This window comes from Amblyomma maculatum, chromosome 3 (assembly GCF_055883805.1).
Source record: "Amblyomma maculatum isolate TAMU_Amacu chromosome 3, ASM5588380v1, whole genome shotgun sequence".
Classification (NCBI taxonomy): domain Eukaryota; kingdom Metazoa; phylum Arthropoda; class Arachnida; order Ixodida; family Ixodidae; genus Amblyomma; species Amblyomma maculatum.
In genome coordinates this window covers 112,085,764-112,105,979 of record NC_139346.1, presented here as the reverse complement: position 1 = coordinate 112,105,979, position 20,216 = coordinate 112,085,764, and the positions used below count along the sequence as shown (strand labels likewise).

Here is a 20,216-nt window from a genome sequence, read left to right as displayed (position 1 = left end):
TTCCGCAGTATGCAACGTCTACATGTGCAATTCTATCTGGATTTTCTGCCTCGAATATCCGTGTCTGTATTTTTGCCCTTTTCTCTAGTCTTTGCTTATTATATTCATTGTGCGTGTTTTTGGTAATGGGGGATGTGGATTTGTTGCAGGTCCTTCTCTCTCAGTTCCTGTCTTGTCCCAGTATTCCTTCGGTTGCATATCTATTTCTCTGAGTATGTTCCTTCCACCCTTAGTTTTCTCTACCCTTCTTTGTGTAGCTAGTGTTGCCTCACTTATTTTGTCTAATGTGTTGTGTATTCCCAGTATCATTAGCCTGTCTCTGGAGGTACTTGCTGGGAGGTGTAGCGCTCTTTTAATGAATTTTATGATCATGCTATCGATCCTATCATTTTATGTCTGCGACCAGAAACCTACCGCCTGACGCTACCTCGCGCCCACATGACATCGCAGCTATACAGTTCCACCTGCCGGCATGCTGGCCCAAGCAGCCACAGATCTGTGTAGCCCAGGTGGAAGCCATCTCCCGCCTGCACCACGTCACCTCGGAGACGTCTCAGTTTCGTCACTTACTTTCCAACTTGCCGGCTGAAGTGGCTCAAGAGGTGGCGGATGTCATCCTTAGACCCTTGAGCCATACTCCATACCAGCGACTTAAGCAGTGCATTCTGAACCGTACCACGGCATCTGAGACGGCGCGCCTCCATCTGCAATGAACTAGGACGTTCCTCCCACTCACTAGCATGTGGCATCTCTGGGGCGAAAGCAACGCCGATCCGAACGGCGTATTGTCGGGAGAGCTCTTCCTGCAGCGCTTGCTGCAGTCCACCCGCCTCGTCTTGGCTGCTGCGGGGGAGTTGACCCTTGACTGCCTCGCCCAGTTAGCTGATTGAGTCCATGACACGGCTTCTTCCGTCGCCAACCGCTTCTCTCCGCCAGTCATCCGTCATTTCACGATTAGAGACTCGGATCGATATGCTGGCCGCTTCTCGCGATGCCCTTCGGACGTCCTCTCATGCCCAGTACGGGTTCTCGTCAGGTCCTCACCGCCGATCGTCTTCGGCCAGAGGTTCGTGCTCGTCGAGTCCTCCCAGTCAGCGTATTTGCTGCTATCACCGCATTTTTCAACACCGCGCCCGCTAATGCACTCCACCATGCTACTGGTCGGGAAATGCACTGCGAGATCACTGACGGCGGCATGTGACCTCGCCCTTCATCCTGGCCGCCTTTCCATAGTCATAGGCCGCATTTCCACCCTTCGTTTCCTCGTCGACACTGGTGCTGAAGTTACCGTTCTGCCATCCACCAAGGCTGAGGGTACTTCCATGCCACCTGGACGTACTCTACGTGTGGCCAACTCAACCTCCATCACTCACTCTGGACCTTGGCCTGCGGCGCACGTTTCGATGGGTCTTCCTCGCCGGCGACGTCGATCAACCTATCCTTGGATCCGACTTCCTGTCTCATGTTGATCTGGACGTCAACATGCATCGCCGTTGTCTCATCAACAGCACGACGCACCTTTCCATCACTGGCATTATATATGCTGTCGCTTCCACTGGCATCCACACGCTGATCCCATCATCCCCGTATGCCCAAGACCTCGCGCTTTTCCGAGGTTACGAGGCCTTGTAATTTCCCCCAGCCACTCAAGCATGGTATAATCGACCACATTGTCACGCATGGTCCACCCGTCGCAGCTCGTTCGCGCCGCCTCTTTGGTGAGCGTCTAGCGATTGCTAAACGGCAATTCGACCCCATGCTCCAGCTGGGTATTATTCGCCCTTTATCCAGCACTTGGGCCTTACCGCTCTACCTGGTGCCCAAAAAAGAACCGGGAGTCGGCGTCTGTGCTGCGACTACAGGGCTCTCAACGCTCACATTGTCCACGACAGCTATTCTCTTCCTGACATCCAAGGCTTCAGTGGAAGATTTTAGTAATGTGGACGTTGAAAAAGCGTACCATCAAATTCTTGTTGAACCCACTGATATAACAAAGATGGCCATCACTGCACCCTTCGGCCTGTTTGAGTAGGTTGCACATGCCCTTTGGGCTACGCAAGAAGCTCAAACTTTCCAGATTCATTGAAGTGACGCACAGTCTACCGGCTATGTTTGCCTACATCGATGACACCCTCATCGCGAGTCGTACTCCACAAGATCACGAGCGTCACCTCCGAAAATTTTTTCATCGCCTCTAAGAATTAGTCTTGGTCGTCAACGCCCAGGAATGTGTTTTAAGATCTTCTGAGCTTGAGTTCCTGGGTCACCACATCTCGGTACAGGGAACTTGTCCATTGCCTTCTCACGTCCAAGTTTTTAGACTTCCCAGCACCCACTGCCCTACGCAAGTTCCATGAGTTTCTGGGCCTAATAAATTTTTCCCGACGCATTATCTCGCACTAAGCCGAGCTTCTTCCCCCATGACCGACCTTCTTCGCACAACCAAATCCTCCTCCTCCGCGGTTTCCTGGTCTCCTGAAGCTCAGCCTGCTTTCACGGCTGCAAAACAAGCCCTCGCCGGTTCGATTCTTCTCATCCGCTCTCGAACTTTCGTGGTAGATGCTTCCAGCGTGGCTATTGCTGCTGTTCAGCGGAAAATTGATTCCGAGTGGCACACCCACTGGGTTTCTTCTCTCGGAAGCTCCAACCTACCAATACTCGCTACAGCGTATTTAGCCGTGAGCTGCTCGTCATCTACTCCACCATCTAGCATTACCGCACTTCTTAGAGGGCCAGCAATTTTACGTTCTTACGGACCATAAGCCTCTGGTGTATGTGTTCCATGCGAATTCTTCCAAGTACGTCACCCGCGAACTTCATCAGCTGGCTTACATATCGGAGTTCACAACAGATGTTTGACACATTAAAGGCATCGACAATGAGACGGCTGATGCACTTTCACGCATTACTTCCATCGGCGTGTCTGCATCTGTTGTGGACTGGGAATGTCTGGCCCGGGAGTAGCTAGAAGATCCTGGGTTTCAAGCCCTGCGTGACCCCTCGTGCCCTCCGCCTGCGGCTCGTGCCTCATCAGTTTGTGACCGGTTTGCTCTGATGTGACATGTAATCGGCTGTACTCCTCTGCACGTCCATTCATCCCGGAAGCCTTTCGTCGAGCCATTTTCCATTCACTTCAGGACATCTGTCATCTCAGCATAAGAGCCACACAGCGCCTTGTTACTCAGCGGTACGTTTGGATGAACATTAACTCCGGCGTTCGGCAGTAGGCCTGCTTGTGCTTAGCTTTCCAGTCCGCTAAAGTGAACTGCCATACAAAGTCTCCACCCTAGTCTTTACTGCCCCCTGGTTGTCGCTTTGCCGCGTTCATCTTGAATTGGTTGGACCGCTACCTCCCTCTAATGACTGCCGAAACATTCTGACGATGCAGTCGACTGCTTCATGCGTTGGCCCGAAGCTGTGCCCATTCCGGGTATTACTGCGGAAACAGTTGGCAAAGCCTTCAGTTCAGCATGGGTCTTCCACCTTCGGCTGCCCCTTCATTGTTCCTACGGACCGCTGCCGCCAGTTTTAATGCGCCCTCTTCACTTCCCTCACCCGTCCTCTTGACACTGAACACTACGGTACCGCAGCAAACCACCCTTGTGCCAACGGCATCACCAGCTCAAGATTGCCCTCACTGCTCGCCTTGATTGTGAGCACTGGGCTGACCACCTCCCTATGGTGCTTCTTGGGCTACGCGCCGTTCTTCGTAGTGACCTTAGCTGTTCGGCGGCCGAACTCGTCTTCGGTGCATCCCTGCGGCTTCCCGGAGTCTTGTTCCTTTCTTCGGCTCCCTCGTCCCAGCCATCGCTGTACTTCAACGCCTTCAGGACTGTATTCAACACCTGCTCCCAGTCTCGCCTCGATCATCTAACCGTTAGGTCTTCGTGCACCCGAACCTTGCGTCCTCGACGCATGTTTTTCTAAAGCGAGACGCTGTAAAAGCGCCTCTTACCCTCCATATGATGGCCAGTGCTGCATCCTCAACAAGACGGCAAAGCCGGCGACTATCATGCTGAATGGTCGAGAAGACATCATTCCTGAAATCGCCTCAAACCCGCATACATAGACACCTCTCCAGGACCTCCCCTCGGATGTTGCTGTCTTATCTGCAGACTTGCCCACCCCATCCCTGCTCAGTCGCCGCGTACTTTTCGCCGTTCTCTCTGGGCGGGGGGGGGGGGGGTTGCAGCGCACAACGACGCTGTGAAGCCGACGCGCTAAGATCGGCGTTCCCAACCGGTGACAGAAGAGAATAAAGTTGAACGGCGCGTGCACAGTGCTCACGCACGGCACGAGCTGTTCGGTTCGAGAAGCCTGCCACGCTGGTCATTTTGTTCTGGCGCTCCTCTGCGACCCCATAAAATCTCTACGTAGCCTCTCCCATTCAGTTTCTTCTAGAGTTCTCCCTCAGTTTTTTCCTGATCAGCACAAATTTCTTATCTATCCTATTATATACTTTGAAGATGAAGTGTAATGCCTCTTTCTGACGCTGACATGTGTGGCTATTATCCCTAATTCATATGTACCATCATCCAGGGCAGCCACATTATTTCTCCTGTCAGAACGTGCGGTATTTCCCGATTCCAAAAACAAGAAAAAGTGTCCCCTGAGCTAGTGTCGGCATTTTCCATGAGTATGGTGCATGATGCGAGCAATCCTGCAATTGTTATGAGCAGCTGGATGTGTATTGTATGTCGGCCCATCTTCTGAGTCTGCCGGCCCACTTTTCATAAATGATGGCTGTCTGGTTGTCTTCAACACAAGTCGTCTCGCACTTTAAGTTCGTAATCATTCGCTGATGGCCTACCCCTAGTGAAAAAAGCGAAATGAGTCACAATAACCTCATAAAAAAATCTCATACTAAACTCATACAAATGTCATACAATCTCATATATTTTCATACGTGGAATGATATTTGTATGATATGATATGAGATTTGTACGAGTTTAGTATGAGTTTAGTATGAGAATTTGTATGAGATTATTGTGACTCATACATATTTTTTCACTAGGGACGAAAGCCTTATTACCGCAGTTTTCATAATTCCGCAATCCGCCCATCCGTGGACACCTCGTCCATAGCTCATCTTGGACATGACGCAGTCCGACTACTCTCTTCATTCACTAGACTTTGGCTGCGAGTTTCTCGTAGCTCACGTTGTCCTGCGCATATATCCTGAGACTTCATAACTTCACGGTGGGCAGCTTATACCTTATATGAGAGCCAGTTCGTTCCCGAGATGCCGAATGAGCCACCTTCTTATGCCCAAAACTTTTACTTGAGGTTGACGAGGCCAGATTGCCATTTATAGCCAAGACCGGATGTTCCCGGCTCGCGCGATGGTGGCCATCGCGCGAGCCGGGAACATCCGGTCTTCGGTTCTTAAAATGTTTCAAATTCATTAGTTTCAAAACTGTGCTCACCATATGCGCCATATGAAAAGGAAGCCATATTTTTTAAAAGCCACACACTGATTCCACACAGAAGCCCTTTCGGGGTTTGGAGATCGCCGGACGCCAAGTGTTTACGGCTACCACGCGCAAACTGGGAGAAGAAAAACCCACTTATTGAGTTATATCTTCAAAATTTGACAGAAATAAAATTTCCTTCTCCTTCTTATCTCTGCTGTCAAGACTGCTCCCCACAAGAGTCCTAAATATCGAATCTGCCTCTCTTCAAGTTTCGAAAGAAGCCGCACTTGGACTTTACGAAGTGTAGGTCATATTTTCTAAAACACACTCCTTCAACTTCGGCATCAACCAACATGACTTAAGGCTATTTTCCCCGCCACAGTAAGAGCCACCTGCTGCTCGCAACCGACACAGTGCCACAGGTCCTCGCAATTGCCATCCTGCTTGGCTTCCAGCCTATCTGTCAAGCCTGCTCCCGCTTCGCGGAGGGCAAGCGCTCTCTTTTTCTGCATTTAGTCGGCACTTTACATTGGGATTCCCTGGTCGCCAGACCTGTCTGGTTCAGCATTAGTGTGGCTGAACACCCGATTACTTTGGACACCTCAGGGTGCACCACGTCTACGTCTCGCAACGGCACTCCAGCACGCGCAGCGGTCACCTTTGCGCAACTCGCCCCAACATCGCACATTCATGCATTCAACAACATTGCACCCTACAAACATTAATGCACTATTTGTTATTCCTTAGGTAGGTTAGGTTTCTGTTATTTAGTGTAAAAATCTAAGGACGATTACGACATTCCCTAATGAGAAATTTGAGCGCAGTTTAGTTTTGTTCACGAAGCGAAAGAGGGCGCGAAGGGGAGCGCGGTAGCGGGGAGCCACAGGGGGAGAGAGAGTGCGTCAAAACGTCTGTTTATGCAGACCTCGGTGAGGTTTGCACCCTGCCCGGCGAGCCCTCTTGGGTGTCAGACGAGCGAGTGGTGCAGATCGCGTGACTCTGCTTTCTCTTCAGATAAATTCTTTTTTTCTCTTGACTCTCTTGTGGCTCGTGGCTTGTTACTTTCTTTTGTTCGGTTGCACCAGGAACGGCACCGACGTTGACGTGGCTCAACCGCCCAACGGGCGCATAACAGCTTCGCTCTAAAATATAAGCTACAGATTCATAAGTGGGACTGTTCACATGATTACGTGCGCTACAGTATAGCTTGCAATCCGCCGCAGTGGGCTCGCAATATTTGACGATTTTTCTAACAAGCGCCTGTCGCTAACGACGATAGTACAGCCGCTGACGGAGTTGCAGAGCCGTGTCAAGTGATCTGTTAATAATGACGATAGTACAGCCGCTGACGGAGATTCATAGTAATGTTAAGCGATCTATTAATAATGGCGATAGCACAGCGGCTGATGGAGTTGCAAATCGTTCAAAGGCCCTGTTACTAATGATAATAGTGCAATCGCTGACAGAGTTGCAGAGCCGTGTCTCATGCTGCCCTAGGTAGATAGTGCTATCGCTGCAGTGCTATTCTTGTACATGCTTTGTATGGTATATGGAGTTCGTCTTACATCCCAAAGCTACCCAGGCTGTGAGAGACGCCATAGAGGAGGGCTCCGGAGCCTCTTAAACCAACTGGGGTGCTTTAACGTGCGCGGACATCACACACTACACAGTGCCTTGTGTTTCGCCACCGTCGAAACGTGGCTGCCGGGGTGAGATCGAACGTTAGATGAATTAGTGCAAATATGCTAAAGCCAATACCATTCGTGTTTTTTTTGCATTTACTAGACAAACGGTTGTAATTATTTTGGTGTTTCAGATCCGCTGGAAAAGGCGAGGGCCATCAGATCCGCGACCGAGATGTTTTTTGATTGCAAGGATGAGATCATAAAGCAAAACGTGAAGCCCTCCGTAATAAGGGTATAATTTTATTCTTATTCTTATTCTCCAATACAAAAAATCCGCAGTTATGTGGCGTTTGCCGGTCTTGTGCATTCGTGGCACAAACTGTGTCTCCGTTGAAAGGAAGTAAAGCGACATCTATCTCTGAACCCAATATCCAAGCTCTAAAACAACTGTACTTCGTACAACAGAGTCAGTTCTAGATATGTCGTGGGGTTTCTTCTACGCATAGAACATTCCTCTTTCGTGTATGTTCTGATGTAGTTTATGGAAGTCTTGCATGATTATGTAAGCGATAGCTGTTAAACATTGTGTTAAGGGGTATGCAACATATAAAATTCTGAAGGGCACTCAATTCTATTTGCGTACTTTGCACGTGGAAATATTTACGGCCGATTGTACATCCTACTACGTCGTTCATTATTTTCTCTGTCGTTTGGAACAGTTGTGTCCAATGGAAAGGGCAATCGTCATACGCCAGTTTAGCCTGCGTCGCTATCATTAAGCAGTACAATTAATAACGCCTTTACTCACAGCATCGCTCACTCACTAGGTACACTTTTATTCTACTAGGACTGATGAGCCTCTGTTGCTTGCCAGTAGCGTGCCCGTCGAGCAATCCGAAGGTCATGGGTTAAACACACCCTAGTCAAAATCTTTTATCTCAATCACTTGGCATCAATCCAAATATTTTGACCTGTTCCTGATTTTCTGTGACCATCCTTTCACACGACGGGCCACGTCATGTTTCATTTCTAATATGACATATAAAGCTATGACATTTAAAATGGTCATTTAGATAAACTTTTCGACTCTTCATATCTTTCCCTAATCCTCGAGTCCTAATATTTACCGTGACAAATGAATGCAAATTTAGGAAATGAGGGTTTTCTGTATCTGGTCACAGAAAATTGTGAGCGCATTTGGTGGATGATTCTAGCAAAGACGCATGGCACTCAAAAGTCTTAAACCTCGAATTATTAGACAAAACGGCAGTGCCATGAGATAATTTTTGCTAGACATGAAGTCTTTCAGCACACATTTGTGCAACTGTAAGCTGAGTTTCAGCGGCCATTGACTGAAGTTGGGAGGTAGAATCAATCCTGGAACGTATGTTGGGAACATACTTAGACACATCCTGCTTAGGAGGGCCCGGGCTGGTTTTCACATCATTACTCAGAAGCCTGATGGCCGCATATATCAGTTCGTAACACAGTGAAATAGATAAAATTATGGCAACATTCTTGTGGGCGAAGGATTAGCAGCATTAATTGGTCGTAAAAATGAATGCACCGATAACTAACAAGGTAACTTAATTACTTGATGAACAGACAATGGATAAGCGCTTTGTCTATGCTGCGACACTCTAGTCCACCGAAGAAGGAATCCGTCGATCGTGCTTTTGCAGTCATGATCCCTGGAGCCGCGGAATTCAATCTGTCTATGCTCGTACGGTGAGGTGTGACGTTAATGTTGATGTCCACAGCATGATGTCTCGTCTTCGACACGCGCCGCAGAATTCAGGATGATGAAGGCAGCAAGGTATTCAGGAAACTGCGTGATGAACATACAACGGATTAGCAGTTACCTGTGCTGCTACTGCCTAGCCCACTTCTGATGTGCTGAAAAAAGCAAAATTTGTCTGGGGCTTCAGATACGATTTTTATTTTTTTTTTCTGTCTTTTGATTATTGCTGTAAGTGCTCGTTTCGTCCACAATCGTTTTGATAACGCGCAACATTGTACGCAGGAACTGGACAGGCTATGCGCATCTTGGCGACTGTGCTACGTCATCGGCCCGGAAATAAAAAATGTTAGTTATGTAGAGAAAGTCTTTCTTATTTTAGAGATATAATGCGATTTAAAAGAATTCCTTCTTACATTGTGCTCTTGTCCGCGATACCAGGTGTCTAGAAGCTTCATAGACGGTGTTATCGACTGCATGCAGAAAATTGGGCATGCTTGGATCACAATCAATCCAGTAAGTTCACCAATTTCACACGGCAGCTTTCAATACCATCGGTATTTTCTCAAATTTAGAAGCCTCATTTGAGAGGGGAACCTAATTACAAGATAAAAAATCACAGGAACGCCTACTTACGCCATCCGTGTGTATTATATATCATTTGAATTGGTGGTGTCTTTACCCGGGTTTTTGTGAAATGTTTTCATGATTTTGTTTGCGGACCCATGCAGGTCTATCTGCAGACTGCCAGGCTTCTCTTCAAGTCTTCTAGCTGCTGGTTAGGTGTTTGGCTGAAGGTGTGAGAAGGTGGCGCGACGCATGCACGATAGAGATATAACCTTTCTGGTCTGTTAACGTCACCTTCGATTTGGTGACGGCAGTTTCCTGCAGTGAAACAATAGCATTTTAACACACACACACACACACACACACACACACACACACACACACACACACACACACACACACACACACACACACACACACACACACACACACACACACACACACACACACACACACACACACACACACACACACACACACACACACACACACACACACACACACACACACACACACACACGCACACGCACACGCACACGCACACACACACACACACACACACACACACACACACACACACACACACACACACACACACACACACACACACACACACACACACACACACACACACACACACACACACACACACACACACACACACACACACACACACACACACACACACACACACACACACACACACAGACACACTGATATACTGCAATCAAGGTATACGTAATGTTTTGTTTGTTAATGTACATGGGGTTCGGGAATAGATAAGGTCAGTGTAAAGGACTTCTTGATATCCGAAAGAATGTGGCATGACCGGTGACGGATGAATGAAACTACATTTCTTTTTTGCATGAAGGCAGCACCAAAAATGTACAACACCGACATCGATGGAATCGGTGAATCATTCAGAGTGAGTAGTGTACAAAATACCATGTCACGGCCCAAGTGAAGAAAATGCCTTAATGTGTAAAATTTTACAGTATCAAGAAGTATAATATTCTTTGGTATGAATATTCCATAACGCATGTTCTTCCCATAAAACAGCCTCATCGTACCTTCTCAACAATCTCATTTCCGCATCTTCGTTCTGACGCTTCCTGTTCCCACTGTTCTTCTCTGTACGTGAATCTAAGAAACTTCATTTTCTGTCTAGGAAGCCCCTATAAAAAAGCCTCTTTTTCCTCAACTCCCTCCTAGAGTGCCTGGCGGTCATCAACCCAGCTGCAAGACGAGCTTTCCCTGGTTAATCAGACGCAGCATATGTTCAAAGCCTAATGTGCATTGCTACATAAAGTGCCCTTCTCGCTGAGTGTAATACTATGTTTTTCTTAACGAATGTTTCAGAAAAGACGCCCTCGTGAGTGCAAAACTGCCAGGCATCATTTTCGCAACATGTATTTGCCAATAACCGATCCTAACCAATTTGTTTCAGCGCTGTGCCCGGCGGTACTTTCCGAAGAACGTCAACTACATACTGGAAGCAACCAAGTGGATGAAGGACTTCGTAAAAACGGCCCCTCTGATTTCCTTCAGCATAATTTCACTGTTCCATAACAAATCCAAATGAAGAGAAAATGATGTTCATTTCTAAACTGTTTAGCGGTGGTTGTACCAAATATTCCAGCTTCCTCGCAGCGGGCAGCAAAGCGATAGCAGTTACCTGTGACACAGCACGCTCTGTTGCACATAAGCTACCCACAGTCGCGCTGCCAGAACACCTGCTTTGGACCTACTGTATTTTTGGTGTATAAATCTCGTTTTTTTTTCTGAAATGTTTCTCAGTCTCATCCACTGGTGTGACGCATTAATGAAATAAATCCGGGACGCCGCGGCCACGCCTGGTCCGCGCCCGAATAGGTCTCTTCGCTGCGCGATGTCAGCGCAAGTTAAGAGACCTAAATGGCCTAAATTAATCTGGAGCTCAAAACAACGACATCGCTCATGGCCCATATGTCACTTTGGTACGTTAAACCAAACAGCTTAGAGTTTTACATGCGCCCGGGTCGGGAAATGACGCGTTAAAACTCCTGCATAATCTAAAGTAGTGTACACCTTTCAATTCGCCGGCTTCTCCCTTTTCGCGCGCCGCGGAAGGAGCGAGCCTCCCAATGGCAGCGGCGCCCTAGTCACGTGTAAGCGCGCGTTTTTTGGCCTCGCAGCAGACAACGCCGGCACCATAACCGGGGTTAATAATCATAATAAAAATTGGTTCACAGGAAGGGAAAGGCGCAGTATCTGTCACACTTTGTGAACACCTGAACCGAGCCGTAAGGGAAGGGATGGAGGTGGGAGTGAAAGTAGAAAGAGAGAAAGGGGAGCCGTAGTGAAGGGCTACGGAGTAATTTCGGCCACTTTGGGGTCTTTAACTTGCGATGACATCGCACAGCACACGGACGCCACTTCGTTTCGCCTCCATCGAAGTGGCTCACCGCTTTGTTCGCGCGCGTAAGCATCCTGGTGGGAAGCGTTTCCGTGTCGAGAGCGATTACATTATTGCCGCTGCATATGCTTCTGTACGTTAAGCATCTAATTTGTACGATGTGAGGGACTGCTCTTTTATGAGCCATTATTGCATGTTTTAGCACTAGGCAAAATCATCTAACATAAAGAGACGGTTTCGATTTCAGTCGCGGCGGCAGCGTTCTAATGGAGTCGAAACGCAAGGCGCCCGTGTACTCTTCGATGTGAAGTGGCCAACATTACGAGAAATATCTACAAAGCAAAAATATTCTACTGTTAGGCTGCAGCTTCAGGTGAAGCATTGAGAAGGTTCCTATTCATTGACCAATCTAGTTCATTTCGTGTATATTTTAGTGCAACTGTGCAACAGAGGGAATCGAGGTAATTATTTCAGGTAATCTAAACACATACACATTAAATGACTCTAGCCGTTTTTAACCCCGCATATTAGCTCGTGATACAACCAAAACTAATCTCGAAACGTCCACACAATAATGAAATAAAAACAGACGAATACGCAACCACGCACTAAAGATCACAATAGACGAAATGAGCAAACGCGTCATTGAAAGACAGTTTTGAAAAAGTTACACAGCCCCCCCCCCCCCCCCCCCCGTTCATATGAAACCAAATTGCACGCTTGCCATGTACACTCTCAAACGTATTTATTGCAATTTCGACATTGACAGCCTGTAACTTCGATACTAATAGGTGGAGATTTGAACGCTCTGTGCACTGCTTCGGGATATGATTATGATTCCAAAAGAGGAGATCAAGTTCGCACTGCTTCCACAGAAATGGGTCTACCCTGCTAAATCATGCGGGTGTCGCACCATTTCCTGTAACACGAGCACAATCATTAGACCCGACGAGGTGGAAGGGAACTGGTGCACAACGTTTGCAGACAGAATTAGATATGTGGGGTAGTGATCATGCCTCAGTAGCATATGTTTTAATTTGGGACATATGAAGAAAATTCGAAGGAAAATTCCTGTAACACATTGGGATGGTGTACGGCAATGCCCTAGAACTCGTGCGGTTATACTGAATGCCCTTGTGACCACTCTCCAAACGGTCCTCAAGGCACACAATTACAAAGATAGGGAACGAAGGTCAGTCAACTCCCGACCTACACCTTTTACAACTATGGGCACGGCGAAAACAGGCCGAAATACTGGCTCAGCATTCTGAAGACACGTAAATTAAAATTGAGGTGAGCAGAATGTGACACGGACAAGCCGTTATGAAAATCAGCTGGCTCATAAGAGGTAGGATGACTGGTGCAGTCGTGTGGGCTCAGGAGCGACCAATAAGACCTTCTGGTGGATTTTCGTAGCATGGAACTACAGATCAAATATTATGCAGAAAGTATTAGACTTGCATCATCAGAGGATTTTGCAGATCAGGCTGCAGTCCTTTCTTCCCAAATCATGCTCAGTATCCGACTCGTCTAAAAAAGGACGTGGTTAATGAAACAGACATAACACCACCATTTACAAAATTGAAGTTATTGGCTGCCATCGAAGAAGCGAATGGTAAAACTGTGCCTGTGCATGATGATGTTCCTAATGAGGTATTCAAAAATTTAGAAAGCGGCGCAATAGACAGGCTGCTTGATTTGATAAATGAGGTATGGCGAGGAGGAGAAATTCCACTCGGCTGGAAACACTCGGTGGTGGTCCTAATACTAAACCATGGGAAACGTCTTGCAAACCTAGTCTTTGGGGCCAATCTCGCAAACGCCCACAGTTTGCAAGATTTATGAAAAATGATAGCAATCCACCTGTCATGGTGGTTTAAAGTCAGCAAAAATACCATGCTCAGCAAGTTGGATTACGTGCAAGCCTTGGCACAGAAATTGGGCTATATTAGATGAAGAGGTCATACATGTGTCTCTTCATAGCCACCTTGTACGCACCGTAGTGGCTACCGACCTGGTAAAATAATACGTTAACGTGTTGCACGCTAAGATACTCAACATGGAAAGTATGGGAATTCTTCTACAGGTCATAAAAGCAGTGCATAACCTGGTCAAGGACAGCACATTTTCTTTCCGTATAAACGGGCAACAAATCGGGAATTACTCCTCAAACAAGGGAGTGCCACAAGCGCGAGTTTTAGCATAATTGCTGTTTATTATCGTGCTTACCCCTTTGTCGTGGAAATTAGCTGAAATGCCAGTGGAGCAGCTCATTATTTAGGCAGACGATGCCACGATTTGGTCTGTTCATAAACACCTTTATAGACAGAAGCTTTATATGTGTGAGCACCCAAATACACTAAATGAGTACGTCCACAATGCAGGTGTGGAGCTGTCATCACAAAGTCCAGCTACGTTCACGTTATAAACAAAAATGGAAGAGATCATTTGGCATCAAAAAGAATTAAGTTTAAGTTTGATAATCAGGCATTACAAGAGGTGGCCGAGGTGAGAGTGCTAGACCTTGGTATTCATAAACCAGGCAAAGGAATGCAATGGCTCCATACTTGACAAAATGTATGTCGTCTAGGGGAGGAGTCCGAAAGAGTTGGAAAAACGTCACAATCGGTGCTTGAGCATAGGATACTATAACAGGCCCAGAATAAAAAGGAAATCAATGCACACACTGTTTTACTAAAACTCACCCCTATTCCTATTTTTCAGGAATGTGCACCTATGAATACTATGGTGTTTTAAAAAGGGGATAAAAGTGTTTTCCCCGCTTAATCGCGGCTAACATTCCAAATCGCTGACTCCAACCAGTGATCGCGTGCGCTACCGAGCGCATGCTGTCCACTCCTGGCCGTGCTCTTGAGAACAAAGGAACAACACGTGCTGACAGCAAACATGAATTTATTGCTGGAACAACAACACCGCCAGCTAGAAATAAAACTCGCTGATGAATCAAGGTCATACGGTTCACCAGCAATGTTACGAGAGAATGTTTGCCTGTGTACGCTAGGGCAGGAGATGGACTTATGGTCCAGCCGTGCCCTCGGAAGTGTCTATTTATGCTTGTTGACTGTTGGTCCGTTCTCCTACTTCTCATGTGCGGGGATGTTGAAGCCAACCCCGGTCCATCGCAAAAGGAGCAACTGGAGACTATTCTGGCTGAGCTCAAAGAGATGAAAGAAACTAATAAGTCTCGTGATTCAACACTCTCCGCGATAAACTCAAAACTATCAAAATTGGACGAGGTTCTGGAATTGTGCAAAATTAACGACGAAAGGATAAGGCAACTTGAAGAATCTGTGAAATGTTTGGAAAAAGCCCTGGCTACGCAGGACAAAAAAATGACAGAGTAGGAGGATCGCGCACGCCGAAACAACGTCATAGTGTTCGGTGTAAAAGAAAGTCCAAACGAATCAAGAACTGATTTAGAAGAAAAGATAATCCAGGAAATATGCCATGAAAAACTCGGCGTGTCAGTTAGCTCGGTCGAACGTATACATAGAATTGGCAAGCCTCACAAGGATCGACCTCGGCCAGTCATTATTCACTCGTTTAATTACAACGAAAAAATTGCAATTTTCCAAAACTGTTCCAAGCTGAAGGATTCTGGGGTGTCCGTGTCTCATGATTACTCATACGCCACACTGCAAAAAAGGAAAAAACTATGGCAATCCGTTGAAACCGATGGCCAAACTGGCGATAAAGGAAAGTTAGTCCATGACAAACTACTGATAAGCGACGAACTGTATGCCTGGAACGATGCTAAGAACTGCAGAGTGCTGTTGCGCGGAACGAAACAGCAGAAGGAACCATGACGCCGTTACGCTGAAAGGGTCGTCGGCGAAAAAGAGTTTCGATTTATTTGTCTAAATGCGCGAAGCGTGTGCAATAAACAGGAACAGATTGAACATGTTTTACTTTCCTACGATCCTCACGTGGTGGTACTCTCTGAAACATGGCTACAGCCTGATATACCTGACTTTTGTATTTTCCCGCCTTCATACACTTGCTACCGCAAGGACCGCTTGTCAAAGGGAGGTGGTGTTGCGATTTTAGTTAAAAGCGGATTGTCATCTAACGTACTTCTATCAATCGACAGTGATCATGAAAGCGTGTTGTGCCGAATCGACTTTTATGGTAACACTATCGTTATAGTTGGTGTCTACAGGCCTCCTGGTGTTCCCCATGGCTTTATGTTAAAACTGTGAAGGCATAAAATGATAATAGCTGGCGATTTTAATCTACCAGATATCAATTCGGAATCGCTGACTCCAGGCGGACATGAAGTACAGAGTGCAGGAACCCTGCTCGACATCTTACTAGCGTATAACCTAAAACAGGTTGTTTTACTCCCCACTCGTGTAACCGAATCAACGGCGTCAGTGTTAGACTTAATTCTTTGTCCAAGTGACATAACAAATTATGCCACTGAAGTGCATCATGGAATATCTGACCATAAACTAGTAGTTTTCAGTTTTTCCCTCCCGCGTAGCGCTGAGAAGATTGTTTCCACGTTTGGAACAGTAAAAAATTTAGCCTTAGCGGATCACCTAAGTATTGTTTCCTATTTAGAAGACTCGCTACAGTCATTTGACACCGGGGATGTTAACACACTTTGGGCAAAGTTTAGGTCTCTATGCCAATGTTGCCTTCACAACTTTGTTCCAGACAAGAAAAAGAGGGTAGACAGAAATGAACCCGTGGATAACAAGAGAAATAATCCACATCAAACGTAAACTTAAACGTTGCAGAAAAAAATGCAGCCCACCACTTCCATCACTACCAGCCTAAAAGCTACACTTTCAGCAAAATTACGTGCATCTAGAGTGCGCTACTTTAACCAGACACTTACCCGTTTTGTTACCGAACATCCCAGTAAATTTTGGCAGTTTCTCTCGAACAAAGCAGAGCGAAAATTTGACAAAATAGTAGTAAATGACTCCCCTGTTACAGACAAAAAGCAGATCGCAGATGCTTTTAATACATATTTCCAAAGCGTATTTACTATACCTAATGAGGCGTTCGACCACCGATCCCCCACTGACTCTCACACGGCTATAACTATTAGCAGGGAAGGAATCCTAGAACTGCTTTTGCGCTTAGACCCGAAGAAATGAGCCGGTCCCGATAACATTCCCACTGCTTTTCTCAAAACGTACGATCAAATAATAGCGCAGTTCTTAGTAATAATATTTAACGAGTCTCTTGAATCTGGTATTGTGCCAGATGAATGGAAAATATCCCGTGTGGTTCCGATTTTTAAAAGTGGTAGCCGAATTAAAGTCAGTAATTAACGCCAAATTTCATTAATTTCTTCTTGCTGCAAATTACTCGAACACGTACTTGCGACCTACCTGAACAACGTCTTAGAGCAATCAGGGATTCTAACCAATGCTCAACATGGCTTCCGACGAGGATTTTCAACTACAACCCAACTGGTGGTCACTGTAGATGAACTTGCTAAAGTACTTGATAGTGGGGGTCAGGTGGACATGATTTTTTTAGACTATTCTAAGGCCTTCGATAGAGTTCCCCATAATAAGCTGATAACTAAAATGAAAACGATAGGCTTCTCGCCCCAAATAATTAACTGGATTACATCATACTTAGCAAACCGGAAGCAATTTGTTGACATCGATGGGGCCAATTCTCGCTTCTTAGAGGTCTACTCAGGTGTGCCTCAGGGATCGGTCTTGGGCCCAGTACTGTACAATATTTATATAAATGATCTCGTTAAAGCTCTAGAACCGTCTGTGTGCGTTTAGTTGTTTGCTGATGACTGTATTCTTTTTAAATCAACCAAAACAGTTGATGATCACTTCGTTTTGAACTCTAACCTACAGCTGTCACCAAATTGGTGCGACAAATGGGAAATGGTTATCAACTTCGATAAAACTGTTGCTATCCATGTGAGTAAAAAAATTAACCAATTAAAGTTTGAATACTATATCAATGACAACGCAATCAAAGAGGTAAATGAGTATAAGTATCTAGGTGTCACAATATCCTCCTGCATGAAATGGACAAATCACATAGACAATATATGTTCCTCCGCCCGTAGGAAGCTTTGTTTTCTCAAGTCTCGTATGGCCAGCTGTATTAGTGCATTGAGGTTGAAAGCATACAAATCTATAGTAAGGCCGAGCCTCGAATATGCTTGCATCGCATGGGACCCCTATACAACAGACGACGTCCAAAAACTCGAAAAAATACAACGCCTTGCGGCTCGCTTTATCTTCAGTCGGTATAGGCGCCTCGACTCTCCGTCCGCTATGTTGCAGCGTGCAGAATTGGAACCACTGGTAGATAGAAGAAAGAAAGCACGTCTCAGACTCTTGCAGTCACTATATTTCTCTCAAATAGGTATCCGACTCGAAAACTATATCGCCAAAGATTCCACGCGACCCTCACGCCATAAGCACAGCTTCTGTCTAGCACCAATTTTTGCGCGCACCGACAGATATAAATACTCTTTTTTCCTACGAACAGTGTTTGAAGGGAATGCTCTATACCCAATTTCTGAATTCATTCACCCTCCTTGATTGATGTACTGTAGTTGTTTGGTGCTATGCATTTTCTTATTTTGTCTCATTGCACCATGTACTTGCTGTGGTATTCGAAATTAATGCATAGATTGTATAACTGCTTGCTCTTGCTGGCCTTTTTGCGCTTGCTGATGTCTGATATACTGTCACTTATGTACCCTCCCTCTCCTGCTTGGACATGCGAAATGTCCGCAGTATTTCATAAAAAAAAAAAATAAATAAGCTCTGAGGCCAATCTCACGAGGCTTCGCCTCGCCTGCGACTGCGGAGTGCTGCGAGGAAGCGTTCGCTCGCATTGAGTTTCCGATACCGAATACCCCTGGCTTTCCCCCACGCGTGCAGGGACGACAGACCCCCATCCCCCAGCCTTAAATTAACCCACACGCCTGTAAGTACATGTCATGGAGATTTCTTCATGAACTTGCGCTTGAGGCAGGACCTTTCAGCAGATGTAGCACCGATGAAGTCCTCGCAGACTTCTGTGGTGCGCCGACGGTAGCGTGAAGGTCGTCGCAGGCTGGCTGGGATATCACGTTGGCTTCAGTGTCTATAGGCCGGTACGTAGCAGGGCCTTGTCGAAAACCACCACCGCGAGTCCGTAGAGGTGGCACCGCTGTCTGGAAGGCAGATGTAGCCGGTGCCAGAGAGGGTACCGAGCCGAGCCAGGTGTTCGTACGGCGCAACACCAGGGATCGCGGAGAGTGGACCACGTGTCCACAGGGTCCACGAGGCCAGCTGAAAACTGCAGGCCAGGGTAGCAGCAGCCAGATTTGACGGCTGACTGGTATCGCAACGGCGTTCGCGGGTGGACGCACCGAACAGAATCCAGACAAATCTGTTGCTTCAGGCTGCAGCGAGACGATGGGCAGAGGCGAGTGAGCCTTGGTGGCTTCTTAGAACCTGCATAACTGCCAGAATGGTCTGCGCATGCCTTTGACGAAAGTCACGGGAGGGGGGAACCGGCGCCCACATGGGCCTTGTGGCTCCATATAAAACTCGCTAGCAAAACGTGTTACACGGCTGTGCAGACGCAAAGTGCAAGGTAACAGAGACATTTCTTGAGTTTAACGAGACAGCTACGTTCGTGCGAGGCTACGAAAATCTCGAGCGGGCACCTATGTGCTCCCGCTCTCAAACACTACGGTCCTGGCGGTAGTTTGTTCTCACGTGGTACAGACAGCTAAGAAAGCCTTATGCCTAACAACCATTATGACAAAGACAAACTGCCAAAAAAAGACAACACCCAAAAAAAGAGTTACGTCATGGGAGAAATTTGTATTTATACAGGCAAGAAATCTCATTCCGGTGAGATGTGCTCGAAGGGTGTTCGGCTACTTACCGTCCCCTTACGCACGTGTCGCGCGGTTTCCATCTTTCAGCGAGGAGTGTTTTAGTGGAATGCTCCGGATTATTATCTATTACTTGATTACTTTGAAGTGCGCAAACAATGAGCATCAAATCACGCGGCCGTAATTTGCGTTTCGCCACCACTAAAATCGATGGGGGCGAAATGAAGTGGCGTCCGTGTGCTGTGCGATTCCAGCGCACGTTAAAGATCCCCAGGTGGTCGAAATTACGCCGTATCCCTCCACTACGGCGCCCCTTTCTCTCTTTCCACTTTCACTCCCACTCTCATCCCTTCCCTTACGGCGGGGTTCAGGTGTCCACAGAGCAAGTGTGACAGATATGCGCCTTTTTCTTTCTGTGAACCAATTATATATATATATATATATATATATATATATATACATATATATATACCAAAACGTGACCGCTGCAGACCAGCAGACATGATTGTGCCCCGCGCGCGCCGAGAGCTAAAGAACGCTAGTTTATTCCGCCTTTTTATGCGAAGCATACTAGCCGCACAACCGAGCTCTTTCTTGCTGCGCCGCGCGCGGCCGCGTAGCTACCACTTGA

At 46.8% G+C, this 20,216-nt stretch overlaps 1 protein-coding gene and 1 pseudogene across 1 annotated transcript; both read left to right on the top strand.

Annotated features, from left to right (window-relative positions):
* The first annotated feature begins 972 nt into the window (after positions 1–972).
* Positions 973–10,926, top strand: LOC146195707 (uncharacterized). Its single transcript, XM_084596838.1, has 5 exons — positions 973–1,066; positions 7,231–7,331; positions 9,063–9,125; positions 9,219–9,293; positions 10,792–10,926. Exons 1-5 carry the CDS (start codon positions 973–975, stop codon positions 10,924–10,926), a joined length of 468 nt encoding a protein of 155 aa, XP_084452964.1.
* Positions 10,927–14,810: 3,884 nt separating this feature from the next.
* Positions 14,811–15,566, top strand: LOC146195706 (uncharacterized; annotated as a pseudogene).
* Positions 15,567–20,216: the final 4,650 nt, after the last annotated feature.

Bases quoted from the DNA above. Each gene is read 5' to 3' on its own strand.
- LOC146195707 (XM_084596838.1), top strand. From the start codon at position 973: ATGCTGGCCGCTTCTCGCGATGCCCTTCGGACGTCCTCTCATGCCCAG. The intron at 9,126-9,218 runs GTTAGTTATGTA...CCGCGATACCAG, and splicing joins TCGGCCCGGAAATAAAAAAT to GTGTCTAGAAGCTTCATAGA. The intron at 9,294-10,791 runs GTAAGTTCACCA...AATTTGTTTCAG, and splicing joins CTTGGATCACAATCAATCCA to CGCTGTGCCCGGCGGTACTT.